General features: G+C 36.3%; 1 protein-coding gene across 2 annotated transcripts; it reads right to left on the reverse strand.

Annotated features, from left to right (window-relative positions):
• Positions 1-6,447: 6,447 nt before the first annotated feature.
• LOC117791804 lies at positions 6,448-9,970 on the reverse strand. 2 transcript variants are annotated; one of them, XM_034631692.1, is made up of 7 exons: positions 9,083-9,970; positions 8,568-9,014; positions 7,704-8,499; positions 7,129-7,635; positions 6,919-7,061; positions 6,742-6,850; positions 6,448-6,679 (listed from the first exon to the last, which is right to left on the reverse strand). In XM_034631692.1, the coding sequence occupies exons 1-7, from the start codon at positions 9,923-9,925 to the stop codon at positions 6,594-6,596; spliced, it is 2,931 nt and encodes a 976-aa protein (XP_034487583.1). In that variant the 5' UTR covers positions 9,926-9,970; the 3' UTR covers positions 6,448-6,593. The 2 variants fall into 2 exon arrangements, with proteins under 2 accessions (XP_034487583.1, XP_034487582.1); XM_034631691.1 differs by having other exon boundaries at positions 7,129-7,638.
• Positions 9,971-13,580: the final 3,610 nt, after the last annotated feature.

Below are 13,580 nucleotides of genomic sequence, written 5' to 3' on the forward strand. Positions count from 1 at the left end.
CCAGCACTTTCAATGCAATTTTTTACACTTTTACTCGAACCGTTTGACATCTTGCATACGATAGCACTTTTGATGGTACCCTGGACTGCATGAGCACACCGCCCATCAATTTTAAAATTTTGGAAGATAAGTGCAGCAGGAGAGAGGGGGAATGCAACGGGACACGTTAAGTGTTTTTGTGATGTGGTCGGCGTGGCTTAACGATTGGCTTTTCAAAAAAGGATTCGCATTTCCTAGAAGTGGAAGTTGTGTGTGCTGGTTTATGAAAACATCGATTAGTTTGGCTTATGATGCATCTGTCTTTGCCCCTAACACTCTGCCCCCTCTACCTGCGAGATTTATCATAGCAGGAAGTTAAATTGCTGGCACTGCATTTCCGTTGGCCATTTGAGTTATCATTGTCTTTTTTTGTTCGATATCAATATATATAGACATAGAGTATGTACGCATGACTTAATGATGTGTACACGTATTTATTAAAATTTTATTAACATAGAAACTATTTAAACCATTTCAATTTTTTATACAATTTTCATTTCCGTGCGAAAACTGAACATTGTAATCGCATTACAAGAATTATTCCGCATAAATTGAAACTAAAAATAATACAGTGATTTTAAAGCGAAGCCTGAATACCCTTGTATATTTGCTTACATATATAAAAAGATACGTAAGAGATTGCTATATAATTTAAAAATATACAGTGTATGTTTTTTAATGTTTTCTTGTTGCTTCAGAAAGAGTAAAGTACATAGTAAATAATAGTATTAGGTATGAAAAATTAAATAATAATAGATATTTAATATTTTTAGGAATAAAATGCCACAGCAATGTTTAATGATCTTTAAATTTAGCATCTTATGCTTTTGAATGTCAAAATATGTTGTGATAGAATCGATAAAATTTTAAATTTATTGAATTAAGTTAATTTTCTTTTTAAAACCAATGAAAATGTTTCAAGTATATTTCCAATTCATAACTAATAATTAAAATTTTTTGTTAATTTAAATTTAATTAAATTTAAAGAATAGTAAATGTAGTAAAATTTATTTGGATTGAAAGTTTAGGATATTTACTAAAAGAACATTATTTCATCGTGAATTCTGCCTGTAAATAAATTTATTTGTATTTTCTACAATTATTTTCAATCTCAATTTTTGTTACCTAACTTAAAAGCAACCCAAATTAAATTAAATAGCTTTTCAAACTGTTGCAGTTTAATTAACTCGGAGACTTGACTTATCCACATTCAGACACACACACTCATTTACTCCAACACACATACACACTCACACTCACACATATGTATGAGCTGACCGCAAATGAAAGCCCTTCTTTGGTTAACCATAAAACCGCTCAACGGTAACCAAATGACTGTTGCCCATTGTAGCTAACTCCCATCTACAAATCAAACCCTTTTCAATGCGAAAACGAGAACTAATTTGAATAATTTATTTAAGCACAGCAAAAGCCAACACAACAACAACGTCGAAATACGACATTTAACATTCATTAAAATGAATAGTAAAATAACAAACTGCAAAGACAGCAAAAAACATGTTATTTAAGAGCTTAAAAACAACAAACCGTGCATAGATAAAAAACGCATGGATTGGTCATATTATGTTAGGAGCTATGAGACGTAATTTTAATTGGGTGCAATACACATTTTGGTAGGTTTAATCAGTCCACAAAGCAATGTGCCTGAAGTCAAACTAATAAACAAAGGTGAACTCGAGTGAATATATAATTAAATATATTTGTTCTAAGACTGCAAGCAAATTAGAAAATGAAGCTAGGAAACCAAAATTAAGAAAATCCTGATATAAAAAAATGGTTAACATGGTTAACATTAGGTCAATCCGAGATGTTTTAGTTACGCAGAAAAAGGATGATTTGCTCGAACTATTGATTTAAATTCACCTAAAACAAATTGAGTACGTATTGTATTATAGTTAATTCAATCAATACTTCATTTTCCTAACATAAATGAACTTATTTTTTCTAATTGTAGTACTCTAAATTTTTTTAAACTAACTTTCTAGTTCCTGCTTCTTTTTTTCTTGATATGCTTTCTTTTAAATTCATTTAATTATTTGATTTACTGACATGCCCTACCGTTTGTTTGTTTTTATAATGTAACAGATCATAAAGTGCTACTCTTGGCAGCCTTCACTGAGTTTGTTTCTGAAGAACCTGAGCTAGTCTGTTGCATGTTCACAAAATGAGATGTTTCTCTGTCTGTGTGAGAGAGTTTGTGCGCCAGAGTTTACTTGCAATTAAGTCATCTGATAAATTTGGCACAAAAGTAGGCAACATTAATTTCAAAAACCGTTGAATTTGCCTGCAGATGAATTTAAACTTTGGCATTTCCACATCCTTGTTTTCAGTTGGTCTATGTTTAGTCAAAAATATGAAAACAGTCGACCTTCCCCATTAAAACATTAAAGCAAAAATATGCGATGATGTTACATAACAAAAATAAAGAAGTTGGCTTTGAATTGAATTTAAAATACGCAAAACTCTGCGATTGCTCACTTAACATGATTTGAAATAATGTAAGTTTCTCATTTTCCATTTCTTAACCTAAAATTAATATAAATATATTGCAATCGAAGTGTTTGCTATGCGGTTATTCTATTTATTTCGTCAAATAAACATAAAATATAATTTGGATACCAATTGTGATCAATTTCAAGATTTTAGCCGCTGTGGACTTTTCTGTGGAGTTATCCATATAGTTGATAATTAAATGTAATATCATATACCATATTTATATAATGTGTCCGGACATTTTCACACACCAGACAAAAGCAACAAAAAAGCTGCGGTCAGCTATTTGACATATATGCAAAGTTGGCCCTGCCAGCAAAAAAAAAAACATTATATTTTGACATGGGTACGCTATGCTGCGAAAGAGATGAAGATAAAGCAAACAAGAGAGGGAAAGAGAGAGAGTGAGTTGCTGACAAAGTTTTTACTCGACTTGTTGGTCAGCCTCTTCTATGAGTAGACTTTGTTGTTGTTCTTGCGACTGAGTATACTTCAGCCAATTTCAAAATGGATTTGTGGACTCACATACAGAATGGTTAGTCCTCTCCCTTACAAACACACACACATGCACTGTGAAGTTTTTTTAAATATGCATGAACACCTATTTGGTGCTTGTGCTTGTTTGGGTGAGGCAAGCACACATGGCGCATACTTGATAACAGAAATCTCATTTCAACGCCGCACTGAAAACAAAAGACAAGCAGAAACCACACACAGCAAATGAATGTGAGAGCACAAAATTTATAATACATTTATATAGGTATATTCCAATGCATTAGTATATAATACATTTTTTACTACTACAGCCGAATTTTAATTACGTTTTTCCTAGCAAGCTGCCAACTTTACTGCAACTCAATTGAAAGAATTTATGCAGTTAAACATGTCTAAGTCTTGTATTTTTTCTGTATGGGTGTGTGTGTAAGACAGCTAGATGTCGCAATTTTCTGTGCAAATGTGTGCATAAAATTAAAATGTTTACCTTTGTAATGAGCTTTGATGTTTAAAGTCGGACACTGTATCTTTTGCTCCTGGCCAGCTTTTCCGTCCAGTTCAGCCACCGGTCGCGGTAGTCTCAGTCAGCTCTTATCATCATCAGAAGCCATCAATCATAAGAAGGGTGTGGCAACCATAACACAGTCTATAAATGCGATTCGTAAAAGTCGAACTATGGGTTAGGTGTAAGTGTCAAATCCTATCAAATCAGCAGAGAGCCTGGAATTACGCAGGACACACCAGAAGTAATATTTATATATGTATAGAGCATATGGGAAGACTGTTGTAGTGTAAAAAGATAAAAGCTCTAGCTTTAATCAATATATGGTAATTCCCTAATAAACTTCAATATTTATTTAATTACTGTACTGTCAGACTGTACCTCGACGAGATCCCAATATTTTGTAAGAATTTCAAAAACATAGACAACAACCTTGAGTTAAATTTATCCAAACGAATGTAAGGATGAAAAAAAGAAAACAAAAACTAGGACTTTCAATAAATATTTGGGAACCATTTATTTTTATTTTATTTTACTTTAATTCGAAAATTAATGTTTTCCCAATTTTGGTTTCATAATTATTATTTCGGAGCTACAAGTTTTCTAATTTTGAGTTCCTATTTGTTAAATCCAATTTTTGTTGTTTATTTTTGTTTAAGAAAATCTTAAGTCTTGTACTAATCGGGAAGTGGAAACAAAATCTAGATTTTTTAAAGTAAATTGTAACTTGTAACCAAACAGGTACTTAAAGAGCAACTGGTTGGCCAACTTGTTTGGTCTTGCATATTCGGGGTTAAACTGTTTGGCATGCATAAGTTGCACTTGACAGTGGGCGTAAACCTTTCAGACCGCCCACGCACACAGGACACAGGACGCTGACAGGCAGGAACCTGCCCCATCAACCTCATTATCATCACCATGATTTGCAGTTGGTGTCGCGCTGTGCTTCAACTTGATCAAAGGATTTCGGTTCACGCATTAGTAATGAATGTCAGTTGGTGTTTTTCTTAATTTTAAATGTTTCTCCAGCCACAATGACACTCGAAGGAATTTCTTACTTGGCACACAATTTCATACGTTCAACTACCACATTTGAAGCCTTTCATCGTCTGTTGATTCAATTTTACTTTAACTACCCGAACCAATTGCTTTCAAGAGGTATATTCATTTGATTGATTACTAAACTAAAGGAAATTATGAAATCAAATTATTCACTTCTTAGGACAAGAAAACATTGTTAATTGGGGGAAAAATATTGAAAATTCAAATTTTGCTTTCTTAATTTTCTATCATTTTAAGTTTACTTACTTTTTAATCCCATAACAATTAATTTCTCAGTTATATAATTTCAATCAATATAACATAATCTCATTTTACATTTATGTTCATTTGTTTTACATTATTTATGTCATAATTCGGAGTCCTTATAAATTACACTATCTCTCACGATTAGAAATTAATTACGTTATTATTACACGTCAATAAAATTATTACGAAAAGAGAATTACTTATTTATTTGAATTTTTGTATAAACTATAAATTGCATCTGATTATGTTTTCGAATTCGTATATAGAGATGTTGGTAAATGAATTATTTATTTTAAGACAAAAATAAGGTATGTATATTTTTAGTAAAATGTGTTAAGTAATTATGATTTTGAATTTGGACATGGAGGTTTTGTCAGTGACGGGTAGCTCACAGTCGATCAGGACACATGTACAACACCTATACTATAGATATTCCTATAGCTTTCTTTCTGTTCAAGCGTCTCATTCTCCTTATATATGCTTATTGCCTCTTACTGCCTCTTCTTCCATGTTTCCTATGTGTGTTAGTTTGTGTGTTTGTATTTTAAAGACATTGCCATACAAAGCAAACGTGCAAATGTATTAAAAAGTTGCATGCTAAAGCTGAACAGAGGAAAACAGAAGAAATACAGAGCTGAAGAAATTATTGTTGTTGTTGTGTTGTTTCTGCCTCTTGCTTGTTTGCGTTTTGCTTTTGAAGTCACACATACACACGCACACACACGCACGCACCCACGCCACGTTCGGAACGTGCAAGTTGGAAAATTGCGAGAAAATGGAAATTAAATGAACTTGAAATTGTGAACAGCTCAGATATAGATACATATAGTCGTCGCATGTCCTTATACCCCATTCACCTGTACCTTTAATACTGGATTACTCGTCGCAAATCCCATACAAGCAGCAACAACAACATCAACAAAGAGCAACTTTTGTGCGTAGGTGAATAGGACGCACCTCTCCAGGAAAAAGTTGTTTATCCCTTTGCTGTCATTGGTTGCTTTTCTTGTTGTGCAAACAACACGTCACGAGTTTTAATTAGGATGAGGGGACAACATTAGCGAAATTCCTGTATAACTGCCAGCAGAATAACAGATCATTATCCCATTTGACTGTTGCGATATTATTCTCCATTATTATGATTCTATTTGGTACGAACGTCTTTCGATCTTCGACTTCAGAGATTACATCAAGCTTGAGGCAGACTTAAAGTATTTTCATGAGCATTTCCTAAAGCAATAAATTCCAAGTTGTCCAATATTTAAAAAAAAATACAATGTAGCAATTATTTTATTGCTATTTAATCTTGAGTCAAAAATTTAAAAGTCGATAGCTACAAGAAAAATGTTCCATATTTAACTTAATATTTTTTGTATTTTGGGAATAAATAAAATAATAAATATTTTAATAATAATATAATATTTAATGTTGATTATAAACATTGTGAAGCAAAAAAAAAACAGGTTAAATTACATCTCTTCTCTCCAGATATCTTCTATCTTCATTTGTTTTAAATTTCAATATGAATAGAAACCATGCACACAGCAAATATAAGTAATTTTCAGATATTGAAATGGAAACATTTTGAATAATGCTTAACAAAATATATTTCATAGCATTGGCAGCTATGAATTTATTCTAAACATTAAGTAATAATTAAATTTCAGTCAGTATTCAACAGTATAAACAAAAATATATATATGCTAAGAATCCAAAACTGCGATTTTTTCTACGATTATTTTTCAATAACATTTCTGCAACTGCGGATCACTAACAGGACACTGACCTCATTTAACAGATTCGTTATATTAAAACGGCTACCTAAAAAGAAAAATAAATAACTTTTTACTAATAAGTCATCAAAAATTAAATATTTAACGCACCTTTCTTAATTTCTACCATGTCGCCGGCATTTATTTCGGCCTCTTCTAACGGCTTCGAATGCTGCAAGCTACTTTCAACTTTCAACTGTCCATGGAGAACCACAAAACGCTGAAATCACGAAAGTTTAGTAAAAAATATTTTAAATTCGCACCTTACATTCATCATTTTGTGCTTACCAAAACATTTGCTTTATTTTGAGTCATGCGACGTTCTTGCAACGGCTGCAAGCGCATATAGCCTAGAGCACCTAGCTCCTCCGTGCAATAGAAGGCGTATTCAATGTCAGATAACTTTGAGAACTCTAACTCCGTTACCGATGCTGCCGGAAGAAAAACACAATCCATTTAATTAAATGTATGAGAAATGCATTTAACAGTGCAACCTACAGGTGACTATTGACTCATGTTTGCCATTAACTTGGACATTTGTATCAGGTTTAGAGTTGCTCACACCACGTAGCCAGGATAATAGTTGATAGTTCTGCATTTGCGGCTGATCGACGGGGCGTACTTGTTCAACTTCAGGTAACTGCATAGCAGCAACTTCATTTTCTTCAAGAGATTCATTAGGCTGTGTTAAAGGATCATTGGGATCTGATTCAGTCAGTGGCGGAGGCTCCACTGCCGCCTTATCTCTTAGCCGTGCACGATTTTTGGACCGAGGTCTGATCTCCGCCCTTTGAGGCTCAACCTGACTTGGTTGGGTTCTGGCTCCTGTTATGGTGTCGCCATCTGAGCTCATCTCCTCATGTTGCACACGCTTGCGCTTACGCGTGCTGCTATTTATTGTTTTATCGCCTGTGTATATCGCCCGCATGTAGCCGAAGGGATCATCCATCGTGTGGCACCATGTGTTGCTCAGTGGCACCTGTCCACGTCTCGATCTACGAACTGCTGCTAACAGGTAAAAATAATGGTTACTTATTCATAAACTATTATTTTGTCATATTCTTTTTGCTTACTTGTATCCTGATCATTTGTTAAATCATTTTCACACGGCGGCAGCGTCTCATTTCTCAAATTAATTCGCAGTCTAGACAATTCAATATTATTAGCCTTATTTTTTGGAGCACACGGTGTACATGGCAATGGTTGCTTAAATGCATTATCTTTAACTATCTTTGGCTTTTGCATTTTCCTGCCTGATTTCCTCGGCTTGTTGCCCTTCTTTTGCTGCCTGCTCAGGGACAACTCAAGTGCCTCGCGTGCGGCCCTACTGGTGCTTGGTTGCTCATCGGTCGCAGGCAAAGGAGGTGTTGGAGTCTCCATGCGCAATGCTTCCATTTGCATACTGCTCTCTTCAGGCGGCGGCGGAGGGCGATCAGTCTCTTCTGGTTGAGATTCGGTTTCCTGTGGCTCCACCTCTTCCTGTCTCTCCAGCTCTTCATCCACTTGAATCGCCTGATTTACCTCGGCCTGACTCGCCTGCTCTGTATTGACCTGCATCGCCTGCACCATCTCTCTGTGTCTCTTCTGTTGCCCATCCTCCAGAATCGCCTGCGACACCTCCTCCTGTCTCGCCTGCTCCCCAACCTCCTGAGCATCCATCGCTTGGTTCCAATCCTCCTGCACCTTCTCCTGTTCAAATGACATAATGCGCTTCGAGCGTCTTGAATTGCACATGGCCTGTGAATACCTCATAGAGGCGGGTGGTGGTGATACAATGTCTATATCATCGTTGCTGACTGAGTTTTTGGGCGGTGCTGGTGCTATTTCTATCCCATTGTTCCTGAGACGCATTTCTGTAATGTCCGTCAGCTTAAAATAATTCATCAGCATTAAAAATAAATCTAATTTAAATATTTATCTGAGAAACTGGCTCTTACCGCGGGCGCCTGCACCTCCACTCTTGCCTTTTCCGCATGCTCCTGCTCCATTGTCTCCTGTGCTGCCTGCTCCACATCTCTCTCCTGCTCTACATTCACCTGATTAGCCTGCTCCACATCCTTTTGTGCAACCGTCGGCTTTTCAATGGACATATTGCGCTTCGAGCGCCTTGAATTGCATGTGGCTTGTGAAAACCTTAAAGAGGCGGATGGTGGAGACACAATGACAACATTATCGTTGCTGACTGAGTTTTTAGGCGGTGAAGGTGCTATTTCTATCTCATTGTAACAGCGACTCTTTTTATTTAATGGCGATTGCGACAGATTGTCCTCGACATCGGAGTCGCCTTTGGTATATAAGCTACGCTTGCTCATGTTGGTAGAGCGTTCCCTGAGACGCATCGCAATGGTCTCCGAAAGCTTTAAATAACTCTTCAGCTCTTCCGTCTAGAAATAGAACCATTTCAATTGAGAATAAATCTGTTCTAAGTGAACTCCGAATAACTGGCTCTTACCATGGGCGCCTCGCGGCGTCTTTTCCGGGATCGAGAGCTCTGCTCCTGCACATGTTGCTTCCGTTTTGAAATATTTTGTTTGACGTTCGGTGGTGGCGCTGGAGGTGGCATGGATTGAATAGTAGACATATTTTCATTTGACTTATCATTTACACTACTAAGTGGTCGGATATTGGCTAATCTCTCGGTGTTGTCAACAGCCTCGCGACGTAATAACTCCGATTGTATGCTTTGCTCAATGGTAGATTGCTCCTCCATGGAAATCATTGTCTGCCGTTCCTTATCACATGGCAGCCCCATTGAATTGCGTTTTCTTAAATCAAGTATCTCATTATGGCTCATTCGAGCCAACTCCCGGGTGAATTCTTCTCCATTTATAGCTGGACAAGACGGTTTATTCAGCACAATCTTCGCTGCCTGCTTTTCGCGATTGTTGCATAGGACTTTTGCACTGCAACTTTGCAAATCCAAAAGCTGTGTGGAAATGTCTTCAGTTTGACAGGTAGTTATACCCTTGACTGTTGGCAACTTAATCGGTGTCTTGCTTGTGATCAACTCTACATTCGTCACAATTCCATACAGATCAGATTGAGCTGTCGCTGCTAATGCAACTGATGCTGGTGTTTCCTGTGAATGTAATTGGTCCACAACGATTTGGTTCGATGGCGCCTCTTTTGTAGAATAGCGATTCACGGATTTGTCAGACGTAGAAGCAGGGACCGAGGATTGCTGGGAAGTTGTCTTTTTGGGCAGGGCCAGAGGCATGTTGCCTCTGCATTCCATATGCATTAAGCTTGTTAGAAAACTGGTCTCAACATCATCATTGTTCAACACTTCCTGCATGACTGCACCTGTTGTTGTTCCGGCTACTCCTGGTGTTCCTGCTTTGGACGGTTTTTGTGATCCCTGTGATTGTATCGGAATTTCATTCTGTTGCTTTTTCGCCAACTTCTCTAAGGCCGGTGTGCTACTCAATTCTGGCCGCTGTAAAAACGAGACATTAATATTGAAAATTTTATTGAGCTTAATTTAAAGACTTACGAAATTAATCATACTCGCATCGAAAGTGCAGTTCCCATTATTTTGCCTCTGTGAAAGACGCTTTATATCCACACAACGAATCCGACCTGGAGCTTGATTATACGATGCTCTTGGAGGTGTGCAAAACGCTAACAAACTCCGATGGGCTGGCGAAGGTGTATTCTCCTCAACATCGTGTAATCTAGGTAGTTCGGGTTGTGGCTGAGACTCAATGACCAGATTCTGTGCATTCCCTGGTGAAACCTTTTCTGCATCTACTGTTTGCACTGACTCCGCTGTGCGTTTTATCAGATCGACGTCAATATCAAATGATATGTCGTAGCCGCCAAGCAGATGTTGAGGTTTATACTGTGATCTTGATGCGGCTTTGAGTTTTAAAAAGGCAGCCCATCGGTCGGCCTCGGTTTCGCTCTGATTAAAAATATCCTCAAATTCATGCGTAGTATTCTTACCGGTATTCGCCTAAAGAAAGAGTTATTCGACTATTAAGGTAAATTTATGTAAACAAAAATAAAACTAATAAACTTGTACGTTTGGTTGTACTTACATTTTGCATTGTTTAGTTTAATCGTATTTCACTAAATTTGAAACGCAAAATAATAATAAGGGAGGAAGCAGTGTTGTCAAGTTTTTTGAGATAAAAAATTCCGATGCACAACACGAAAGAGTTTCACACAGTTTTGAAACGTATGGCAGCCTTCGCTTTAAAAAATAAATCTGTTTCCAGTTTCAGATCAAATAGCAAAGTAGAGGTTGTTTTGCTCATTTCTGTAAATTTGCATCTAGAATTTTAAAAAAAATTGACAAGATTTAATTATAATTTTGTCGGATTTCAGGTATTAGATTATTTAAATAAATTATACAGCTTAAGCCTCCGTAAATTGACAATCTGCCAACATTCATAAAAATTATCATCTTCACCTTTTTTAATTTCGAATTAACAGTTTTTATTAAATAAATACACATTTAAATTGCGCGCCGAGGCCATTTTTCGATAATGGAAAAAGGACGATCGTCACCTTTGGGTCACTTTATAAAAAGGAAACGAAAAAGAAAATTATTAGTTTTTCTTAATACAATTTATTATTAATAATATTTTGCCATTCGCTCCACCATATATTATTGATGCTCCTATCCCATACGTTCCCAATCAGTGTTAGGTCGATATTTTTCGAATGCAACACTAAAATTTTGCCATTCCCTACGAATAGGTAATCAATGACAACTAAAATGAACGGCAAAAACAAGAAGAATAAGTAATTCGAAATGGCCGCGTCATGTAGTAAGCAAACGATCTAAAGTTTATTTGTAATAATCCGTTTATTTTAAATTAAAATGATTAATCAAAAGCTGGAAATAAATCAACTGCTAAGCGGGTGAAGTGGTCTGCAGAGATGGATGAGATGGTTTTGGACCTCTGTGGCGAAAGCATTGGCGAATTGAAAGGCACGAGGAAAAATTCCAATGTCTACATGGAAAGTCTCAAGTCTGCCGGCTTTAGAGGCACATGTCGAGATGTCCGCACCAAAATAGATAACCTCACCAAGAAGTACAAGTAATATAGAACATTTTGAGTTAACATAATTTTTAAATATTTATATTATTAAGACAAGCTAGTCCCAAAGATAAATAATAAAAACCAAGGCTGCAAACCTCCAAAATTTTGTTAAAGGTTTGGTTCGGCGGTTCGAACCATAGAGCAAGACATCGGTTCGGTTCACGAATTGGTTTATATACCCCAAGAACCAAGGTTTGGGTTCGAGCCTTGGTTCACTTTTATACAACAAAAAATAATTTTATTGTAATACATTTTTCTCTACATTTTGAACTAATTAAATTTTTTTTAAAATTATTTAATTTTATTTGAAGATTTAAATGACTTTTTTAATCCGAAGTCTCAAATAATTGCGTAATATTAGAAAACCATAAATTTTATGTAATTATTTTTTTTTTTTTTGAACCGAACCTTTTATTTTAGAAAGCGGTTCGGTTTAGGTTCGGGTTCGCAAAGTAAATAATTTCAAGGGTTCAGTTCTTTATCCGGCTCAGGCTGCTTAAAAACCCGAACCGAACCGGTTCTACGAGGTTCGGTTCAGAACCAGTTTGCAGCTTTGATAAAAACTTATTTTTTATTTTTTATATTTTGTATTCATTCACTTATTTGTGTTTATTGCAAAGAAATTCTGCAATTGCAGACCTAATTTCTTCGGCCGATTTGTGGAAGTCAGCGGTTCCTCCTATTCTTTTTTTCCCACCCGGTGTAGCTCCCCACGTCTCATTAATGACTCTGTTATGCACATTATGCACTTGAAGTCCAGCAATGGGCACGAGTCTATCTATCATTTGGCAAAGCGTGGATCTTTGAAAAATGAATGAGTCGTTGCAACGACCTGGAGAACCGACATCCACTAACATGAATCTGTAACTTAAAAAATAAACAACTATAATATATTTAGGGAATTTTATTTACTAACCAGTAATCAACCATAGCAAAAAGCACAGCCGAGTTCCATCCTTTGTAGTTGTGATGGTCAAATGCCTCTGCTACTGGTGGCTCTACTTCAATGTGACATCCACCCTTTGAAAGCAATTAATCTTTTAATACTTATGATTATACTTACCAATCGCACCAAGGCACTGGGGAAAACCGATGGCTTCAAAGCCCTGCACACACTAGTCGATTTTTGACTCGGTCAAAAAGAACTTCAAAATTCGTGCAGAATATTGAAGACACTGTTTTGGGTTTCGATTTCAAGTACTATATGACCTAGAGACTTCAAATTTGTTATGTAGGTTCCTGGATACCATACGCAGGTCAAGTTTGTTTCCAATTTTAGGTGCCACGCCCCCTTCGCCCACAAATTGCACAAAACGATTTACAGGCGCAATTTTTGACATAGCACTCCCTAACTGAACAATCAGTTGAGAAGTATGCGTATTAAACGACCCTGAAAATTTCAAAGCGATTGACCCATAAATAAAGAAGTTATTTCGGAGTTTACATTTAATTCAATAATTACATTTGCATGGCAAATCAAACGTGCGGGCGAGACAGCATGTATACGTTTGTATGCAAGGCGCGCACAAAGACAGTACGAATAAGTACCCATTTTTTTTTTTGGATACCAACCCAAGCTATAACTCCAGCTACAGCAGAGTGTTGTGCGTGTTTTCTTAATGGTTTTCTGCCTAATGTCTGGACGCTGTTGTGGGTCCCAAAGGCCTACAATTGATTTTGAATTATATGCCCACACTTGGCTGCCCATTCAGACTCTGAATTTTGGCTGGAAAGTTATCAAGCCGCAGAATCTACACTCAATAGGGAATATGTAATAGTTTTTAGCATTTTCTGCATTTATTAAAATGCTCAATTCTCAATCAGTACAGATGTTTAATATGAAATGTTTGAATATTCGCCGAAAAATTAAGTATTAAAATTAATGGAACCACAATTTGA

This window comes from Drosophila innubila (genome assembly GCF_004354385.1).
Source record: "Drosophila innubila isolate TH190305 chromosome 3R unlocalized genomic scaffold, UK_Dinn_1.0 2_E_3R, whole genome shotgun sequence".
Lineage (NCBI taxonomy): Eukaryota > Metazoa > Arthropoda > Insecta > Diptera > Drosophilidae > Drosophila > Drosophila innubila.